General features: G+C 44.5%; 8 protein-coding genes and 1 non-coding gene across 9 annotated transcripts; 5 read left to right on the top strand and 4 right to left on the bottom strand.

The window, feature by feature from the left end:
- Positions 1-757: 757 nt before the first annotated feature.
- O0I10_009338 (uncharacterized protein) lies at positions 758-2,384 on the top strand (the record flags this gene model as incomplete). The annotated part of the gene is made up of 6 exons (XM_058489331.1): positions 758-820; positions 883-909; positions 965-1,073; positions 1,128-1,858; positions 1,918-2,085; positions 2,160-2,384. The coding sequence occupies 6 exons, from the start codon at positions 758-760 to the stop codon at positions 2,382-2,384; spliced, it is 1,323 nt and encodes a 440-aa protein (XP_058339856.1).
- Positions 2,385-2,449: 65 nt separating this feature from the next.
- On the bottom strand, positions 2,450-4,067 carry O0I10_009337 (uncharacterized protein; the record flags this gene model as incomplete). Its single annotated transcript, XM_058489330.1, has 8 exons — positions 2,450-2,738; positions 2,792-2,973; positions 3,030-3,092; positions 3,152-3,283; positions 3,359-3,405; positions 3,468-3,548; positions 3,609-3,803; positions 3,869-4,067. 8 exons carry the CDS (start codon positions 4,065-4,067, stop codon positions 2,450-2,452), a joined length of 1,188 nt encoding a protein of 395 aa, XP_058339855.1.
- Positions 4,068-4,463: 396 nt separating this feature from the next.
- On the top strand, positions 4,464-5,566 carry O0I10_009336 (uncharacterized protein; the record flags this gene model as incomplete). The annotated part of the gene is made up of 8 exons (XM_058489329.1): positions 4,464-4,508; positions 4,573-4,596; positions 4,662-4,721; positions 4,788-4,825; positions 4,900-4,922; positions 4,985-5,132; positions 5,193-5,268; positions 5,333-5,566. The coding sequence occupies 8 exons, from the start codon at positions 4,464-4,466 to the stop codon at positions 5,564-5,566; spliced, it is 648 nt and encodes a 215-aa protein (XP_058339854.1).
- A 108-nt stretch (positions 5,567-5,674) lies between these two features.
- On the bottom strand, positions 5,675-7,469 carry O0I10_009335 (1-pyrroline-5-carboxylate dehydrogenase; the record flags this gene model as incomplete). The annotated part of the gene is made up of 3 exons (XM_058489328.1): positions 5,675-7,066; positions 7,132-7,335; positions 7,401-7,469. The coding sequence occupies 3 exons, from the start codon at positions 7,467-7,469 to the stop codon at positions 5,675-5,677; spliced, it is 1,665 nt and encodes a 554-aa protein (XP_058339853.1).
- A 511-nt stretch (positions 7,470-7,980) lies between these two features.
- O0I10_009334 (uncharacterized protein) lies at positions 7,981-8,487 on the top strand (the record flags this gene model as incomplete). Its single annotated transcript, XM_058489327.1, has 1 exon — positions 7,981-8,487. One exon carries the CDS (start codon positions 7,981-7,983, stop codon positions 8,485-8,487), a length of 507 nt encoding a protein of 168 aa, XP_058339852.1.
- A 152-nt stretch (positions 8,488-8,639) lies between these two features.
- Positions 8,640-10,021, top strand: O0I10_009333 (chorismate synthase; the record flags this gene model as incomplete). Its single annotated transcript, XM_058489326.1, has 4 exons — positions 8,640-8,807; positions 8,870-9,328; positions 9,386-9,852; positions 9,922-10,021. 4 exons carry the CDS (start codon positions 8,640-8,642, stop codon positions 10,019-10,021), a joined length of 1,194 nt encoding a protein of 397 aa, XP_058339851.1.
- An 803-nt stretch (positions 10,022-10,824) lies between these two features.
- O0I10_009332 (uncharacterized protein) lies at positions 10,825-12,156 on the bottom strand (the record flags this gene model as incomplete). Its single annotated transcript, XM_058489325.1, has 1 exon — positions 10,825-12,156. The coding sequence occupies one exon, from the start codon at positions 12,154-12,156 to the stop codon at positions 10,825-10,827; it is 1,332 nt and encodes a 443-aa protein (XP_058339850.1).
- A 284-nt stretch (positions 12,157-12,440) lies between these two features.
- Positions 12,441-16,075, bottom strand: O0I10_009331 (uncharacterized protein; the record flags this gene model as incomplete). The annotated part of the gene is made up of 2 exons (XM_058489324.1): positions 12,441-15,066; positions 15,198-16,075. The coding sequence occupies 2 exons, from the start codon at positions 16,073-16,075 to the stop codon at positions 12,441-12,443; spliced, it is 3,504 nt and encodes a 1,167-aa protein (XP_058339849.1).
- Positions 16,076-16,514: 439 nt separating this feature from the next.
- Positions 16,515-16,585, top strand: O0I10_009330. The gene has a single exon. It is a non-coding gene; the product is annotated as a tRNA-His (tRNA).
- The last annotated feature ends 243 nt before the right edge of the window (positions 16,586-16,828 follow it).

Here is a 16,828-nt window from a genome sequence, read left to right as displayed (position 1 = left end):
GACTCAGCAAGCTAATAATTGCTAGCCGTTACTTGATTTGCTGCATTATAGCTGGTAATATGGCTGAGTCTTGCATGTATGATGTCAGGCTTAGGCGTTCATCGTTCCCAGTGACAGAATAAGAGCATCAAGGTGATACATGATCGCTTGCTATAGTTGGCAACAATTTAGCGGGACTGAACGCAATAAAGCTGAAGTTGATAGTAAAACCAAGCAAGTGCCTCGTTCTTCTATTCTTGAAATGCAAAATAGCTGTGCTTCTCCTTGGCTCACTTTCCCCTCATCATTCGCGGAGATGATGGTATCGGAGCGCTGGTTGGATCGACAGCTCATCAAAGGGGTCTTTGTTGGATGCTCCCCTCCCCTCGTGTCATGGTTACACTGCCCACCGGAAAAGGTGCTTGTACACCACCATACTTATTCGGCCACTAAAATTCGAGGACAATTTATTATCATTTGCCACTACTTTCTTTATTCCCTCTTCCTTCCCCTCCTCCTGCCATTCCTTGATCCCACCTTTTTACCTTTTACCCCGTTGATTTCGCTTGGTGTCCCATATTCCTTGTGGACCTATCCTTTCCTTCATTAATACCTCTCGTTACCCTTTACGCAACACCTTACCGCTTATTTCCTATAATGTTCAATAACCAACACTATTACCAACACACCACCAGCAGCCAACAAGAAACAATGGCCCCACCACCAAACACAAGGTATACAACGATTTGAGAAAAGACACCATTATGAGAGCAAAACAATGAACGCTGGTTTCTTTCATGATAGAACCACTCCCAACATCTCTCTCACCACCGATTACCATGTATGTAAATACGATGTCATGCAAAAACATGTGCACTCACTCGTGTTATCTCTATTTTGTAGGCCGTTTCAGGCGATTACAGAACACAGGTATGCACAACTAAAGTAATTAAATACAATGTCCTTTTAAGCTAAACCTATATAGTCGTATAGAGAAAGCGATGCATCCATGTACAGCACATACAATTTGCGTGAATCGTTAGTAGACCCCAAGAATGAACGCACTATTGGCGTATCTCGAGAAACCTATATCGGTAAAGCATACATGATTGATTCTCGAATGAATACAATACTCATGGCAACCATAGAGCCACAAATGTCAACGATGGTTCGTACCCATGTCACGCCACAAAGCATTTACGGATCACAATACCTCGGCACACCCAACGACTTGGAGTTTTTTAATGATGCCAGCAGTGAGTCGTTGCACAGTGAAATTCGTAATCTCAGGCCGCCGACACCTGTCACCTCCCGAGTTGTTCAACAACACGCCGACTCGCCTATCAAAATGCAGCATGCCTATGTCGAGATCCCTCAACCATCAACGGCAGTGATTGAACAAAATAGCACCAACGCTGCAGTCAATCGATCCAGCAAACAACATCCACAACCATTAACACCCCTTGTTATTCCACCTACACCCGCTCAAACAGCATCCATCCCATCACCTTATCATGCCAACAGTAGTACCAGCCCTGCAACTCAATCGCTTACACCTGGCACTACAGGATCAACTCCTCGCACACCATCCCCCAATACGCTATCTCCACCTCATCCATCGCAATACCCTATCACATCACCTACATCCCCTTGTTTCCCACCACCATCAGCTCATCCAGGCTTATCAGAGAAATTGCAAAAGAATAGCCAACCGTCAAAAGGACGACCACAAAGTGAACCAGAAGCATTCGTTAGCGAAGGTATTCAATATCATGAGCAAGGTCAACTTGCCAAAGCTACCGAATGCTTCCGTCAAGCTGCTATCAAAGACTCGCCTATTGGTATGTTCCTTTATGGTGTGTCTCTACGTCATGGTTGGGTAAGTTTACCAACAAAAAGAGAGGATCAACAGGAGAAGCTTATTTTTTATATATTCAGGGCTGCAAACGAAATGAACACACGGCTTTTCAATATCTTCAAAAAGCTGCCGAGCATGCCGTTATGGATCTCAATAGTCTTTCGAGTACCGTGAATACATCGGCTGTGAAGGGTGAGCTGATCATGGCCATCTATGAGCTTGGTGTCTCTTTCAGACATGGCTGGGGTGTAAGTGTCACACACGCACACACATGGATCAATGCCTATTCGTTTTAGAAATTAATGTTTTATTTGCCCAATAGTGTCGCAAGAACAAAGAAACAGCTGTGTACTTTTTCAAGATTGCTGCCGACCTTGGTGATCCCGATGCACAAAATGATTTGGGCCACTGCTATTATCACGGCACAGGTGTTAAAAAGGACCACTACATGGCAGCCAAATACTATCGTCTTGCCGATAAGCAGGGTTGTGGCATCATGGGCAACTCTTGGATCTACAAGCCAAAGTATGACAAGCCCAAATCATAACAATAAAAGTCGTTCCAATGACGCATGTAATCGTATCGTTTATTATAAATCTATCAAATGCTATTCTATTGTTGCCTTTTGCCCGTAATCTTTTCCATGCGTTTGGATTCCAATTCTTCAACAACATGCTCCAATGTATTCGGTATCTCAAGCACACGCCGACCATCTGCCCATGCTGCATGGTTGCCAAGGTAGCTGAATGGATCGGTACTATGATCAACTTGCTTTTTGCGACTAGCCGCCCGACTCTTATCGAGACGCAACTTGCGTGTAATATGCTTTTCTCGTGCCCATCGTTGAAAGTGAAGTAAATGTGAACGGCAACGATCACCAAAAGCGATATAGACCGGTTTCCTACATCAAACGTAAGCAAAAGCGTGCATTTTAACGAAACCCCAAAAACGTACCTTCGTGAAGCGGCATGTGCAGTAGCATAATCCAAATCCGCTGTAAGCACCACCCTCGCAGCATGATCGATGATCGATTGGTATTTTTCTACGCGCTCCAAGGTGTTGTCAACCTCTGTCATGGCATCCCATAGAGTGATCTCTGGTCGGTCACCGCATACGCTTTTGATTCTTTCCTTGACCTATAATATTCGGCTTCAATCAATTGCTTCATCCTCATCGCCCTTCCTTTACCTACCTGTTCACTCGTTTTCTCTGTAAACACAACCACGAGTTTGGTATGAAAATGATCCACCATCCGCTAGCAATCTTGTTAACATCCTTGTTGTTTGCCTTTTTTCCATCCCATAGTCAACCTACACGCATATTTTCTGCAAGCGTAGCAGCATCCTCTGAATACCATCGACATTGCGGGGAATAGCCACCTACTACAATTGCCGTATGCTCATGACGAGAAGGATTTTGCTGGGTCTGGATATCGAGTACGGGCATCTGTATCATAGGGTCCATAAGAAAAGGCGTTCACGGATCTCACCCATCCATCATCATCATCATCATCATCCTTACATTGGTGGCAATCATATTCTTTTGTCTTGCATATGGACCGAGCTTAGCTATGATGTTTGGATTAGCTCCTCAATGCAATGAAGATCTCAATCGTGTAATTACAACTCACCGAGTTTTCCTTGAGCTTCATACTTGGGAAGGACGACTTGATCAAAGTAAAGGAAAGGGATGCTTGGAAAGCCGGCATAGACTAATCAACATGTTAATGATAGAATCACATTGCGTGAGTAGTACCATCGATTCACTTTACCAGAAAGATTGGTTTCGGTAGATGCAGTTAGACATGCAGGAATGGCAAGAGGTGAAGTGCAAACAACATAGTCGGGTGTACCCTGCCATGGATCTTGAGTCTCGAGATACCACGGTAATTGATCATTGCTGCGTGTGCGTTTGGAAGACCAGCTGACGATAAACTTTTGAAGGATGGGTGGCAATAGTTGCATACCTACACATAGCTTACAGTGTCATTCATAGAGTGGATGCTGCAATAGCTTGTTTTTTTTCTCTAACCTTGACTTGGTTTGGTGGTCTTGAGAGTGGTGTTGCCTAAACGCTTTCCAAGGGTCATGCCAAGCAAGGTCGACTGAATGCCACCATCGGTCAGCACCCACACATTGGGCTTGTTGCTTTGTTGCGAAAGGAATCGAGCGTCGATACGAATGGGCCATGAAGGGATCGATTGGAAGGATCGCGCAAAGACACGATTCATTGTCGGGAGCAAAGTGTCAAGTGGATGGGTGCTCTCCCTCCGCAAAGATGGAAATTAATGGCTCGTCGCCTCAACCCCTCCCTCCATTCGCTGATTGATATCCACAACCCCCCCCCACCCAATGCCTGTAGCCATTGTTGTTCATGCAACATCCCTTTACTTGAAGGTCGACATTAATGATTGCTCGATTCTCTTGACTCCTTTCATTATAGATTGTGGATGCCTCGTCAACTTGTCACGTGATAATGGATGAGAAAAGAGGGGACCTGCCAAGCTGTTCCGCTGGTTCCGAGGTGGTGCTGCTGTGCACTAATGTAATGCAACACGAAGCAGGTGACACCAACAACGACTCTTTCTCTTTCTTTGTCTGGTCCTCTTCACTTTTTCCACGGCAACATGGCAATCCAATACTCTCTCACTTTTGCAATCTTGGTTACTGAGGTAAATTGTAGAGCTATGCTATAGTGGTAAGCCGATGGGTTGTTGATGGCAATATACAATGTAGGCAGCTCTATTTTGTCTCTTGGTGGTAAGCCCAAACCCAACAACACAAGTAACTAGGCTCTTCCCTTGCAGTTGACACGTACTCGATAGCTCCCTTTACCTGCAAAATGGCGTAAACATATGCTACGACTCGTATCCACATCTCCAGCGGTATGAATGGACATGATACGCTATGCCGAGATACCAACCGAATGACCATCATTGTTGTTGCTATAGCTTGACAAGGCGATGTATTCTCTCAAGGTCACATTTGGGTATGTATTGTTGAAAGGATTACGCGATACATAATAGAATGGATGGATTAATACCACCTTGTTGGTTATCATAGGTTCATCTTTTTGCTGTTTGTGGGTAAGGACATCTTGTTGAGGATATCGAATCATGTCACCATCCATCTCATCACCTTGACAAAGACGCCATCAACAAGCTTTATAGTATCGAAGAGCGCCATCCTGAAGGAGAAGAAATGCATGATTATACATTTGAAGCCAATTTGAAGGCCACCAAGTTTTATGCCCAACGAAACCTTTACTTGACTGGATTTACCTTGTTCCTTTCATTGTAAGTTACAAAAGTCATGCAGGTGGTGGAAGCTCTCATGTAGTAACTTGTTGACGTTAGTATTCTGCAACGCACGAGTGCATTGATTTTCCAGGTGGTGCAACGAGAGGAAGAGCTTGAACGCGTGCAAAATGAGGTATATTCAGATGGGGAGAGGAAAAGGATTACAACAACACGTGATACCTAACTTGCTCAAATAGACCCATACAACCACAAAGAAGCAAAAGGAGATTATCGATAAGGAAGCTGGATACAAGAAACAAGTGGATGTGCTATCGACCGAGTTAAAGGATCTCAAACAACAGCAACGCGATTATGAAACGCTCAAACTCCAAGTGGCACAACAAGATGCTGAGTATCAACGCCTAGCAGATGAGCGTAATGCTTTGGAACAACATGATGGCGCAAAAGTAGAGACACGCAAGGATATTTGATTGGATGCAACACTTAATACCCAAGCCCAAATTAAAATAGTTGTGTTTTGTGACAAATTGATATGTAAATCGATTTATTGTAAATGAAATCATCAAAGGCCATCGCCACTATTGGAAGTTGGATGGGTAAATAAAGTCATCAATAGGAACAAAATTCTCCTTGATACTGCGCATAGATACAAAGCGTGTTAACAATGACCAGCTACCAGCCTTGTCGTTGGTACCGGAAGCGCTTCCACCACCAAATGGTTGTTGACCAACAACAGCACCTGTACACTTGTCATTGATATAAAAGTTACCAGCGGTGCGACGCAAGAGGTTGGATGCCTTGACAATGGTCTCACGGTTCTTGGCAAAGGCAGCACCCGTAAGAGCATACTCAGTGGTATCACCAATCAACTTGCAGGTCTCCTCCACCTTGTCATCATCATAAGCATACAATGTCACCACAGGGCCAAAGATTTCCTCAACCATGGTTTTAGTGTTTGGGTTGGTCGTTTCAATGATAGTAGGCTGGATAAAGTAACCCACTGAATCATCACAAACGCCACCAGCAAGGATCTTGCAATCACCACTTGACTTTGCATGGTCGATATAGCCCTTGATCTTATCAAAAGAAAAGCGACTGACAACGGGACCCATAAAGTTTTCCACTTGAAGAGGAGAACCTTGCTTGATCTTTGCATGTTGTTCCAAAAGGTACCCCTTGAATTCTTCATACTTGCTCTTGGGTACATAGGCACGGCTGCATGCAGAACACTTTTGGCCTTGGAATTCAAAGGCACCACGAATCGTTTGAATAGCTGCATGTTTTACACCAGCAGAGTCAAGATCGCCGAATACGATATGGTAGTTTTTCCCGCCACTTTCACCTACGATACGAGGATAGCAAGCATAGTTGTCGATGTTATTGCCAATTTGCTTCCATAATTTGCGGAATACAGCAGTAGAACCAGTGTAATGAAGACCACCAAAGTTATGGTTGTCAATGGCGGTCGTAGCGATCTCCTCTGCAGGTCCAGGAACAAATTGGATGACTCCTGGAGGCAAACCAGCTTCTTCAAGCAACTCATAAACGAGATAATTGGAAAGGACAGCACCAGGAGATGGCTTCCAAAGGACGACATTACCCATTAAAGCAGGAGCACTAGGAAGGTTACCGCCAATAGCCGTAAAGTTGAAAGGTGAAATGGCCAAAATGAAACCATCAGTGGCACGGTATTCGGTACGGTTCCAGTTGCCAGTTGCATTCTTTGGTGGTTGAATGTGGTAGATCTCTTCAGCGTATTTGCAGTTGAAACGCCAAAAATCACAAAGTTCAGCAGCGGCATCGATTTCAGCTTGCCAAATGTTCTTGCCTTGACCCAGCATGGTGGCAGCCATCAACTTGTAACGATACTTTGATGAGAGCAAGTCGGCAGCCTTGAGGAAGACGGCAACACGATCATTGAAAGGAAGAGCTTCCCATTGTGCCTTTGCAGCCATGGCACCTTCAATAGCCTTTCCATAGATACGCACGCGTAAGCACAAAGATGCTCAAATCCCTCCATGGTTATTATTATTACCTTTTTAACTTGGGACGCGTCAGCTTGATGGTATGTGCAAACAGCCTTCTTGTGATCCGAAGGGTTGAATTGTTGGGCAGTGTTGCCACTCTTGATCTTTTCACCATTGATAACAAGAGGCACTTCCAAAGGAGGTTGTTCATTCATTTCCTTGAGAGCTTGAAGAAGCTTTTGACGCTCTTCAGAGCCAGGTGCATAGTTTTTCTGTTACATGATGTGAGACAAGTGAAAGGAGATCGACGTGTAGGTGACACAAAAGATCAACTTACCATGGGCTCATTTTCAATGGCAGGTAGCTTGAAATGAGCAAGTGAGGGTGTTTGAAGAGGATGAGCCATGATGGACGTTTGAAGAAAAGAAAGAAGAGGTAAAATAATGGATCAACCAAAGAGTCTCTATATATATACGACATGGTTTTTGTTTGCTAACAAGGGAAACGGCCCCCATCATTCAGCGACAACGGCAATAATGAATGCAATAGAAGGGCGTTAGTTTGGCAACTTTCTCACGGTGATACTAAGAAATGCGACGAATCGGATGTAAGCCTTTGCGATGACCCATCCTCCACATGCATCATCATTCCATGATGACAGCTGCAGAAATTTCAGAATACATACTCCACACGCCAGCAGCAGAAAGCTGTTTGCATCACGTATCAACAAACAAAGGGGGTGCAAACAGGGGGCTTTTTTTATTACTGGTGTGTGTATGTGTGTGTCGTCAGCATGATTGTTTCATTTACAAGACCACACACACATACGCGCCCCCCACAAATAGACACTCACTCTCTCAATGTTGCGTGAATTTGCTATCGTGGCTCTTGTTTTTCCTTTTTTTCCTCCATTTTTCATGCAATCAAATTTGGTGACCCGACTTGCATCAATTCCAGTGGTACATCAAGTCGCAGCAAAGTTACAAGAATTTGCCATTGGACGCTATGTCCTCGTATGGTTGGCGTTGGTGTGGGACAAGTGGGCGCCCACATGGATCGATGATCTTGGATGCCGCTCCATAGACATGATTGCACCCATTGCTTATCATGTATGGGAGACCATGATGCTGATACGTGATATCATTGTGATGATCGCTCAAGAGCTATTGTATAAAGGCCGAATGCAATATGAGGGATTACAAGCAGCGTATTGCCATCAATTGTTACGTGCCAGCACCATCATTCTGCACACACGAGTTATGCAGCATATTGTTGTTCCCGTGATCGGGATCATCACCGACAGCACATTACCCGCACTACACAATATAGCAAACGCATTACGAGAACAACTAGTTTATTATCTCGTTCTTTCTAAAGTTACTCTTCAAGGTCATTTAGGCTTTGTAGGCATATGTGCACCATGAACAATTTACTCCAATAAAACACCTTCATATCTTTTATCAGATCAATGACTCACAGTGAGGTGGCTGGTGAAATTTCATGTCCTGCACCTGTCAACCATTCCTTTAATCTCTCTTTCTTTCACTCTTTCCATATACTCACTCACTCAACCCCAATGAGCTCTTTCGGCAAGGTCTTCCGTGTCACCACTTATGGTGAATCTCACTGCAAGGGTGTGGGCGCAATCGTCGATGGTGTTCCTCCTGGCTTACAGCTTACAGAAGCCGACATTCAACCTCAACTTTCTCGTAGACGTCCTGGTCAAAGCAACATTACAACTCCTGTAAGCAATAGAGACAACAACAACAATAGCCTCATTCTTTATTGACTCATTTCCTTCTATAGCGCAATGAAAAGGACAAGGTGACCATCATGTCTGGTACAGAGCACGGCATTACCCTTGGCACACCCATCGGCCTTCAAGTCCCCAACGAAGATCAACGTCCTCACGACTACAGCGAAACGGATGTCTATCCACGCCCATCGCATGCCGACTACACTTACCTTCAAAAGTATGGCGTAAAGGCATCCTCTGGTGGTGGTCGTGCTTCAGCCCGTGAGACCATTGGACGTGTAGCTGCAGGTGCTATTGCTGAAAAGTATCTCAAACTTGCTCATGGTGTCGAGATTGTGGCCTTTGTATCCAGTGTCGGCAAGGTTGCTATGCCCTTTGTGCAGCAAATGCAGGATGAGGAAAAGTTGGATCCCGAGTTTTTCGACTTTTTGAACACAATCAGCCGCGAAGAGGTGGATCAAGATATTACCCGGTGCCCTCATGCAGAAACTTCAGAGGCAATGAAAGAGGTAATTGTGTTGCATTGATGATATCAATGATGGATGACTCATACAATAGTGGTGTAGTTGATCTTGAAGAAATCACAAGAAAAGGATTCTATCGGTGGTACGGTGACATGTGTGATTCGCAACTGCCCAGTCGGCTTGGGTGAGCCATGCTTTGACAAGTTGGAAGCCTTGCTTGCACACGCCATGTTGTCGATTCCTGCAACCAAGGGCTTTGAATTCGGATCTGGATTCAATGGCACAAAGATGTCTGGTCACTTGCACAATGATCCTTTTGTTCTCCGTGAGGATGGTCAATTTGGTACAAAGACCAATTACTCAGGTGGTGTTCAAGGTGGTATTACCAATGGCGAAAACATTTACTTCCGTGTTGCCTTCAAGCCCCCTGCTACTATCTCCCAGGATCAACAAACTACTTCGTATGATGGTGTCTTTGGTACTTTGGCTGCTCGTGGTCGTCATGATCCTTGCGTTGTTGCTAGAGCTGTACCTATCGTTGAAGCCATGGCTTCCTTGGTTATTATGGAGTAAGTATACAGCTTGGATGGCTTTGGTATGTTCACAGTAATAACCTGATTGCCCTTCTTTTTTTTTAGTGCAAACATGCAACAAGAGGCACGCCGAGCAACATCCTCAAGACTCCCTCCTGTCGATATTCATCATTCATTGCTGGGAAAACCCCCATCCCCTCAATAGATATAGATCGTACATTTGACATGAGTCTGTTTTTTCCCCTCCCTTGGCAGCATGATTTGGCATGTAGATAACACTTTAATTTAGTATATACACAAACAATACATTTTTTGTTACACGCTTCAATCCAACGTATACACATTGGCAACATTCTTCATTTTATTACCATTGTAGCTTATTCACAATGAGTAGATGCATTGTCATCGGCTTGGGATATTGGCGTCATTGTGCTGCTTATATGCAAAAGTGCGGAGTTGAGAGCTGTTGCGATCTTGCCAACTATTGCTGCTGCCATTCAAAATCATTTTTCAAATTACTTTTACTCCCATTACGCCACATCCACCCTCCCAAATGCTTTCTAAACTATACCAATGGTTTGGGTGTCGCTTCCGCTCAACAATGGAAGCAAACACGAGACGATTTGGAACACCTTCCAAATTAGGAAGTTGACAAACCTATCATTGCGCGCGAACCAAAAAAGTAATGAGACGTAGGGCAGTAAGTTCGTAGAGAGGTTGACACGATAATCCAAATAAAGTAATCACAAGGGGTCCTTCAATCGTCAAATCCAAACAATAAGCAATCGCAACTGCTTCTCACAACGAGCTCCAATTCAAAGACAAAGATAAAGACAAGGGTTTAATAAAAATCTTTTCATGGCTATTCTAAATACACATCCTCAGACAAACGAGTGGTTGACAATGACAAGGTTTCAGCTATCCAAATCCAGCGACTATAAAAGGCAGTTGAGAGGCTGACTACTCCCCTACAGACGTCTCATGCTCCCCCTCTCAGCCGAACAACTGTCACCGATCCAAACGTTGTCGTTCAATGAATGCTTGTAATTGCTTATCCGCTCTTTGTGCCACAACATCAGGTACCAACTTGTCACGCGATTTCCAATTCTTCAGCTGGTCACCATGCACCGCTCCTTCAAGTCTTTTTCCTCCAGGTCCTTGTAACCAGTAAGTGCCACGCTCATTGACTCGTATAACAACCATAGGCCCAATCCAGCGATTCGCCAACTTGTGAGGCTTGTATTTATCCAACATCAAAACCTGGTCGCCAACTTGAAAACGTTTCTTCACCACATGTTGATCATAGCGCTCCTTACGTTGTTGCTGCTTGTGCTGTGTCCGTTGCCGAGAAAGTTCACGATGTTCATGCATAATCCCATTGATAACCTTGACCCGACTTGTAATTTCATCCGCCAAACGTCCTTCAATAAAATCCTTCCTTGGCTCAGGCCACGTTGCAGGTGTTCTTATATCGTATCCATATAGCAGCATTGCTGGACTGAATCCTGTTGCGTCATTTGGTGTGCTTCGTATTGCGAGTACCGTGGCTGCCAAACATTCATCCCATTGTTGCAACATGCCTTGATCCTGTGATATCTTCGACAATACTTCCACCACCGTTTGATTCATCCTCTCACAAAGTCCATTCACTTGCGGTCGAAATGCTGTTGTCGTAAGTGGTTTACATCCCATCCATTTTAAAAACGAATGTACATAATCCGACTTGAAGTTTGCTCCGCGATCAGTCAAGATATAAGAGGGAACGCCAAAATCCTTCACCACACAATTGAACAAGAATGCCGCTGTTGTCTGCTCACTGATATTCGGCACAGCTGCCACCACTGGCCATCTTGTTAAGTAATCGACTGCCACAAGTAAGTAACGGTTGCCATTCTTGCTTGGTGGGTTGATAGGGCCAACAGCGTCACAGCCAATCATATAAAAAGGTCGAGATGGAGTAGGAATAGGGTGCGCCTCTTCATGTCGTACATGTCTCCTTCGTGCTCTCAATTGGCATTGTTCACAAGCTTCAACATACTCTCGTACACGATCATACAATTGATAGCCTTCATACTGCAACCGCATACGACGCCACGTGTTATTGATACCCATGTGCCCTTCCCGATGCACCTTCTTGATCGTCTCCATAACATTGCCAGAGTGCAATACCTCTTGTCCAAAACTATCGTCTTTATTCTTGATGTATAACTTTCCTCGATATGGAAGATACTTGGCTGCCTTGTTTCGAATACGGCGTTTGAGTTTGTTGTCATTCATATCCCTTGGGTAAGTCCCTTCGGTGATGTAATAATATAGCGCGAGATAGTGTGCGTAGTCCATGGCTTGTAATTGAATGTTCTTGATAGCTGATCCGATACGTGTTGATGTTTCTTGATGATGATAATAGATGTGTGTAATGACAATGATAGAATAAAGTGATCCAATAAGTATATAATATCCCTTTTTTTTTTGTTCTTTTTCCTCTTTTAACATGTTTTTCTTAATCTTTTGCACTGCTTTTTTGTATTCCATATTCCTTTTTTTGTTCCTTTTCATGCTCTTTTCATATTTTTTTGTCTTTTGTACTGCTTTTTTGTAATGTATATATAATCTCCAACCCCCAATCACCTCACCAGCCGCGATAACGCATCTGCCGGATTGCTTTCCCCCTTCCTATGCTTCACCACAAAGTCGTACTCCATTGTTGCCGCCGACCATCTTGACACTTTCGGGCTTGGTGCAGGATTGTTCAAAATATATGTCAACGCCGAATGATCCGTGTATAGCACAAACTTACGCCCGCGCAAGTAATGCCTGAAATGGTACATTCCCGTAACAATGGCAAGTGCTTCAACATGAGTCGTAGCATAGCGTGTTTCAGCACCACGTAATGCACGAGACGCATATGCAATGACTTGTTCTCCTTCCATAGATCCATCATCCGACTGCGAAAGAATAGCACCAATACCTTTTCCAGAGGCATCCGTAGTTAATATTTGCACCTTGTTGGGATCCGGGTATGCCAATACAGGTGGATGAATCAATGCATTTTTCAGTGCCTTGAATGCTTCTTCTTGCTGTATACCCCAAACAAATTCACTCTTGGCCTTGATCAATTGTTGCATGGGCTGTGCCTTGTCCGCAAAATCAGGGATGAAACGGCGATAGTATCCCACCATACCCAAAAATGACCGCACATCTGCCTTGCTACTTGGTGCCACCATGTCCAACACCTTCTTGACGTTTCGATCCGTAGGCTTCAATCCTTCACGTGTGATTTGATGGCCAAGGTACTCAACGCTATCACTTGCAAACATGCATTTGGCCTTCTTGATTCGTAAATTAGCCTCCTTGCAGATATCAAAGACTTGCTTCAAATGTGCCACATGTTCATCCAACGTGCGAGAATAAACAATGATATCATCGATAAACACGTGCACACACTTGCCCAACAATGGTTGTAGAATCCGAGTCATCAATCTTTGAAATGTCGCTGGCGCCGTACTCAAGCCAAAAGGTAATACGCACCAGTCAAACACCCCATACTTCGTCACAAAACCGGTCTTGCGAATGGAATTCTCATGCATTGGTACCTGCCAATAGCCTGATGCAGCATCCAATGTTGAGAAATACCTTGCTCCACCCATAGAATCAACCAGCTCGTCAATGAAAGGCAATGGAAAATGGTCCTTGACAGTGATCTTGTTGAGACGCCGATAGTCAACACACAACCGTAACGAGCCATCCTTCTTCGCAACAAAAAGCACTGGTGATGTCCATTCGCCTTGAGACGGCTTAATCAGCCCCAACTCCAGAAGATGATCCAACTCCTTTCGCAGCTGAGTTTCCTCACTCCATGTCAATCGATACGGCTTGCTTTTGATGGGCGTGTCGGTGGTTGTCTTGATTTCATGTGATACGGCATTCACACGACCCAACCCAGCATGCTCCACGAAACAGTCTTGATATTTCTCCAACAACTCCTTCACCTCTTTTGGCTCCTCTTTTTCTTTCTCACACGCCTCTTTTTCACACTCCTCTTCACACACCTCTTTTCTTTTCTCCTCCCCCTCTTGACTCATGCCACCTTCTGAATCAGCGCCTTCGTACCAATCGTCCTTCATTCCTCGTGCCAATGTTGCTGCCACAACCTTGCTTGGTGTCTCATGAGCGTTTTGACTTGTATCGTGCTTGACCATTTGCAACATAAATACTTGAGGTCCATTTGACACAGCATCACCATCCTCATATTCCTTTGGCTTATGACGAGAATACCCTTGCACCACGACATCCTCCTTGGCTTCTTGAGAAGGTATAGATAGTGTCAACGTTGTCGGATCGATTTTAATGCCATACGCACGCATCCAAGGTAAACCAAGCAGCAACAAGTCTGACTGCCTATCCAACACCGTACAATGCTCACGTCGCAACTTGCCGCCAATCGAAACAGGTACATTCACACATACACCATTGGGTTTTGTGTCTCTCTCATCCAGCTGTTGTATTGACATAAGATCCTTGTTGATTGGTAGATCCAAACGCCTTGCAAGTGGTTTGCTTATGACTGACACTGAAGCTCCTGTATCCGCTATGGCCTCCACCGGTTCACCATTGATATGCACCTTGACGGCAAACGGCCTTGCAGTACCCATGGATTCAGGATTGTAGGGATATTGAGTAATTGAGCCATCAGAGAGATATCCATCAGCGTCATCATCTTCGAATTCGGAATCAAACAGGTACGATTCAGAGGCACTTCCTTCATCGTCTCCATCCAACTCATCCTCCCATTCCTCTTCTTTTTCATCATCCACCTCCCATTCCTCTTCTTTTTCATCCTCAACCTCACTCTCTTCGCCATCGGATCCAACAAGGTTCACGGCATTCACTTGGGTAGACAACGGTAGATTGGTAGTGGTTTTGCGGGGTTTGCGTCCATGAATAAAACGAATGCCATCACACAAATCCTTCGCTGCTTGCTTGTCAATGGCTAACCAATCCTTAAACGACATGTTGACTTGTGCATTCCCCAAAGCGTCCCAAATGTTCTGCTTGTTGGTATCCACCTCCAATCGCCTAGCCGGCTTCCTTGTCCTCTTCTTCACATCTTGCATGGTCACATCCTTGGTCGTACTTTGAGAAACTTGGTTCGGAGCAATAGGCAAAGTAATAGCGTTCGATTCATCATCCACAACCCTTCTCTTGCTTCTCTTCTTCAGTGGCGCTGATGCTTCACCCGATGCTGTTGACCTTGGACGCACACGACCATTCTGCCAAACTTGAACCCCTTGTATCAAGTGCACTTGTTGTTGTTGTTGTGTTGGTGGTTGTTGTAGGAAGGTTTTTGTATTGGGATATGGGACAGCAGCCTCCCCATCTACTGCTGCCCCTTGACTTTTCCCGCCTCTTGCATACGTTCATTACACTGATAAGCCTTGTGACCAACTTGCCCACAGTTGTAACATGTCAATGAATATCCGCCACCGTATCCATAGCCACCACGATTGCCGTTGCCAACATGTCGATTCAGCCTTTCCATGAGATTAATCTCCAAACGATTGAACTTGTCATTCATCTCATTTAAGGCCTTATCGAAACTGCTAATGCTGCCAACTTCGGAACCACGATCAGATGCTGCCATCACCACTGTACTCTTGCCACTGCTTGTGCTTTTTGAAGATCCACCACCAACTTCAGGAGCACGCTTGTACTTGATACGTAACGACTCTTCTTTCTTTGCAGCATCCACAGCTTCAGCATACGTCTCCGGCTCCTCTCTTTCAACCTCAAAACCAACATCATCCTTGAGTGCCTTGCATAAAAGATCAATCTTCATCCTTTCATCCTTTAATGCCAAACGTTGAAACAATGCTTGCTGTGCTTCAACCAACTCGGCCACACTTTCACCATCCTTTTGCTTGCGAGACTCCAAACGTCGCCACCAATCTCTCTTGATCGACTTGCTTGCATATCTCTCCGTAAACTTCTCCTCGAACACCTCCCATGTACTGGCATCATCTTCATGTTCGGCCCACCAATCGCCTGCTGATCCTTTCAAGTGGGAACCAGCCACAAGAAGAATGCTGCTATCTGAGATGCCACCACGACGTAGTCTTTTGATGCTCCTTAGCCAACCCATAGGATCCTCATCAGCCTTGCCGTAAAAATGTTCCGGTTTGGCCAACAATGATCGCAACAATTCCGCTTCGAGATTCCTGCCTCTAGGGGCCATAACACCATGATTTTCTTGATTCGTCATGTCGATAAGTCGATGGATGGATGATGTATCCAATGGATGAAAGTGTATTGTTGGGGATGTAAGTTGTTTTCAATAGTCTGCCGTACGAATGTGTGATAATAATATGCGCGGCTTCTCCACCAAAATGAGACGTAGGGCAGTAAGTTCGTAGAGAGGTTGACACGATAATCCAAATAAAGTAATCACAAGGGGTCCTTCAATCGTCAAATCCAAACAATAAGCAATCGCAACTGCTTCTCACAACGAGCTCCAATTCAAAGACAAAGATAAAGACAAGGGTTTAATAAAAATCTTTTCATGGCTATTCTAAATACACATCCTCAGACAAACGAGTGGTTGACATTGACAAGGTTTCAGCTATCCAAATCCAGCGACTATAAAAGGCAGTTGAGAGGCTGACTACTCCCCTACAGACGTCTCAGTAAGGAACGAAAAATAAGCCGTGATAGTATAGTGGCAGTACATTGCGTTGTGGCCGCACTGACCCTGGTTCGATTCCAGGTCACGGCATTGCTGAATCGATCTAATGAAGATTCATCAGTGATTCTTTTTTGAATTTTTTATTTTGGGTCACGTGACCTTGATGTTGCTGTTTTCTATAACCTTTATCTTTAACATTGCCTATAGTAAGGCATACTATTACGCATACAGTTTATTAGATGAACTTGTATGAACCGTATTCCAGCTTATTGGATAGAAAATCGCTGCTATTGGTCATTGGAGCGATTGCATTACATCATGTATATATTAGCT

The sequence above is a fragment of the Lichtheimia ornata genome (assembly GCF_029851405.1).
Source record: "Lichtheimia ornata isolate CBS 291.66 chromosome Unknown scaffold00054, whole genome shotgun sequence".
NCBI classification, from domain to species: Eukaryota; Fungi; Mucoromycota; class Mucoromycetes; order Mucorales; family Lichtheimiaceae; genus Lichtheimia; species Lichtheimia ornata.
This window is presented reverse-complemented; position numbering and strand designations above follow the sequence as displayed.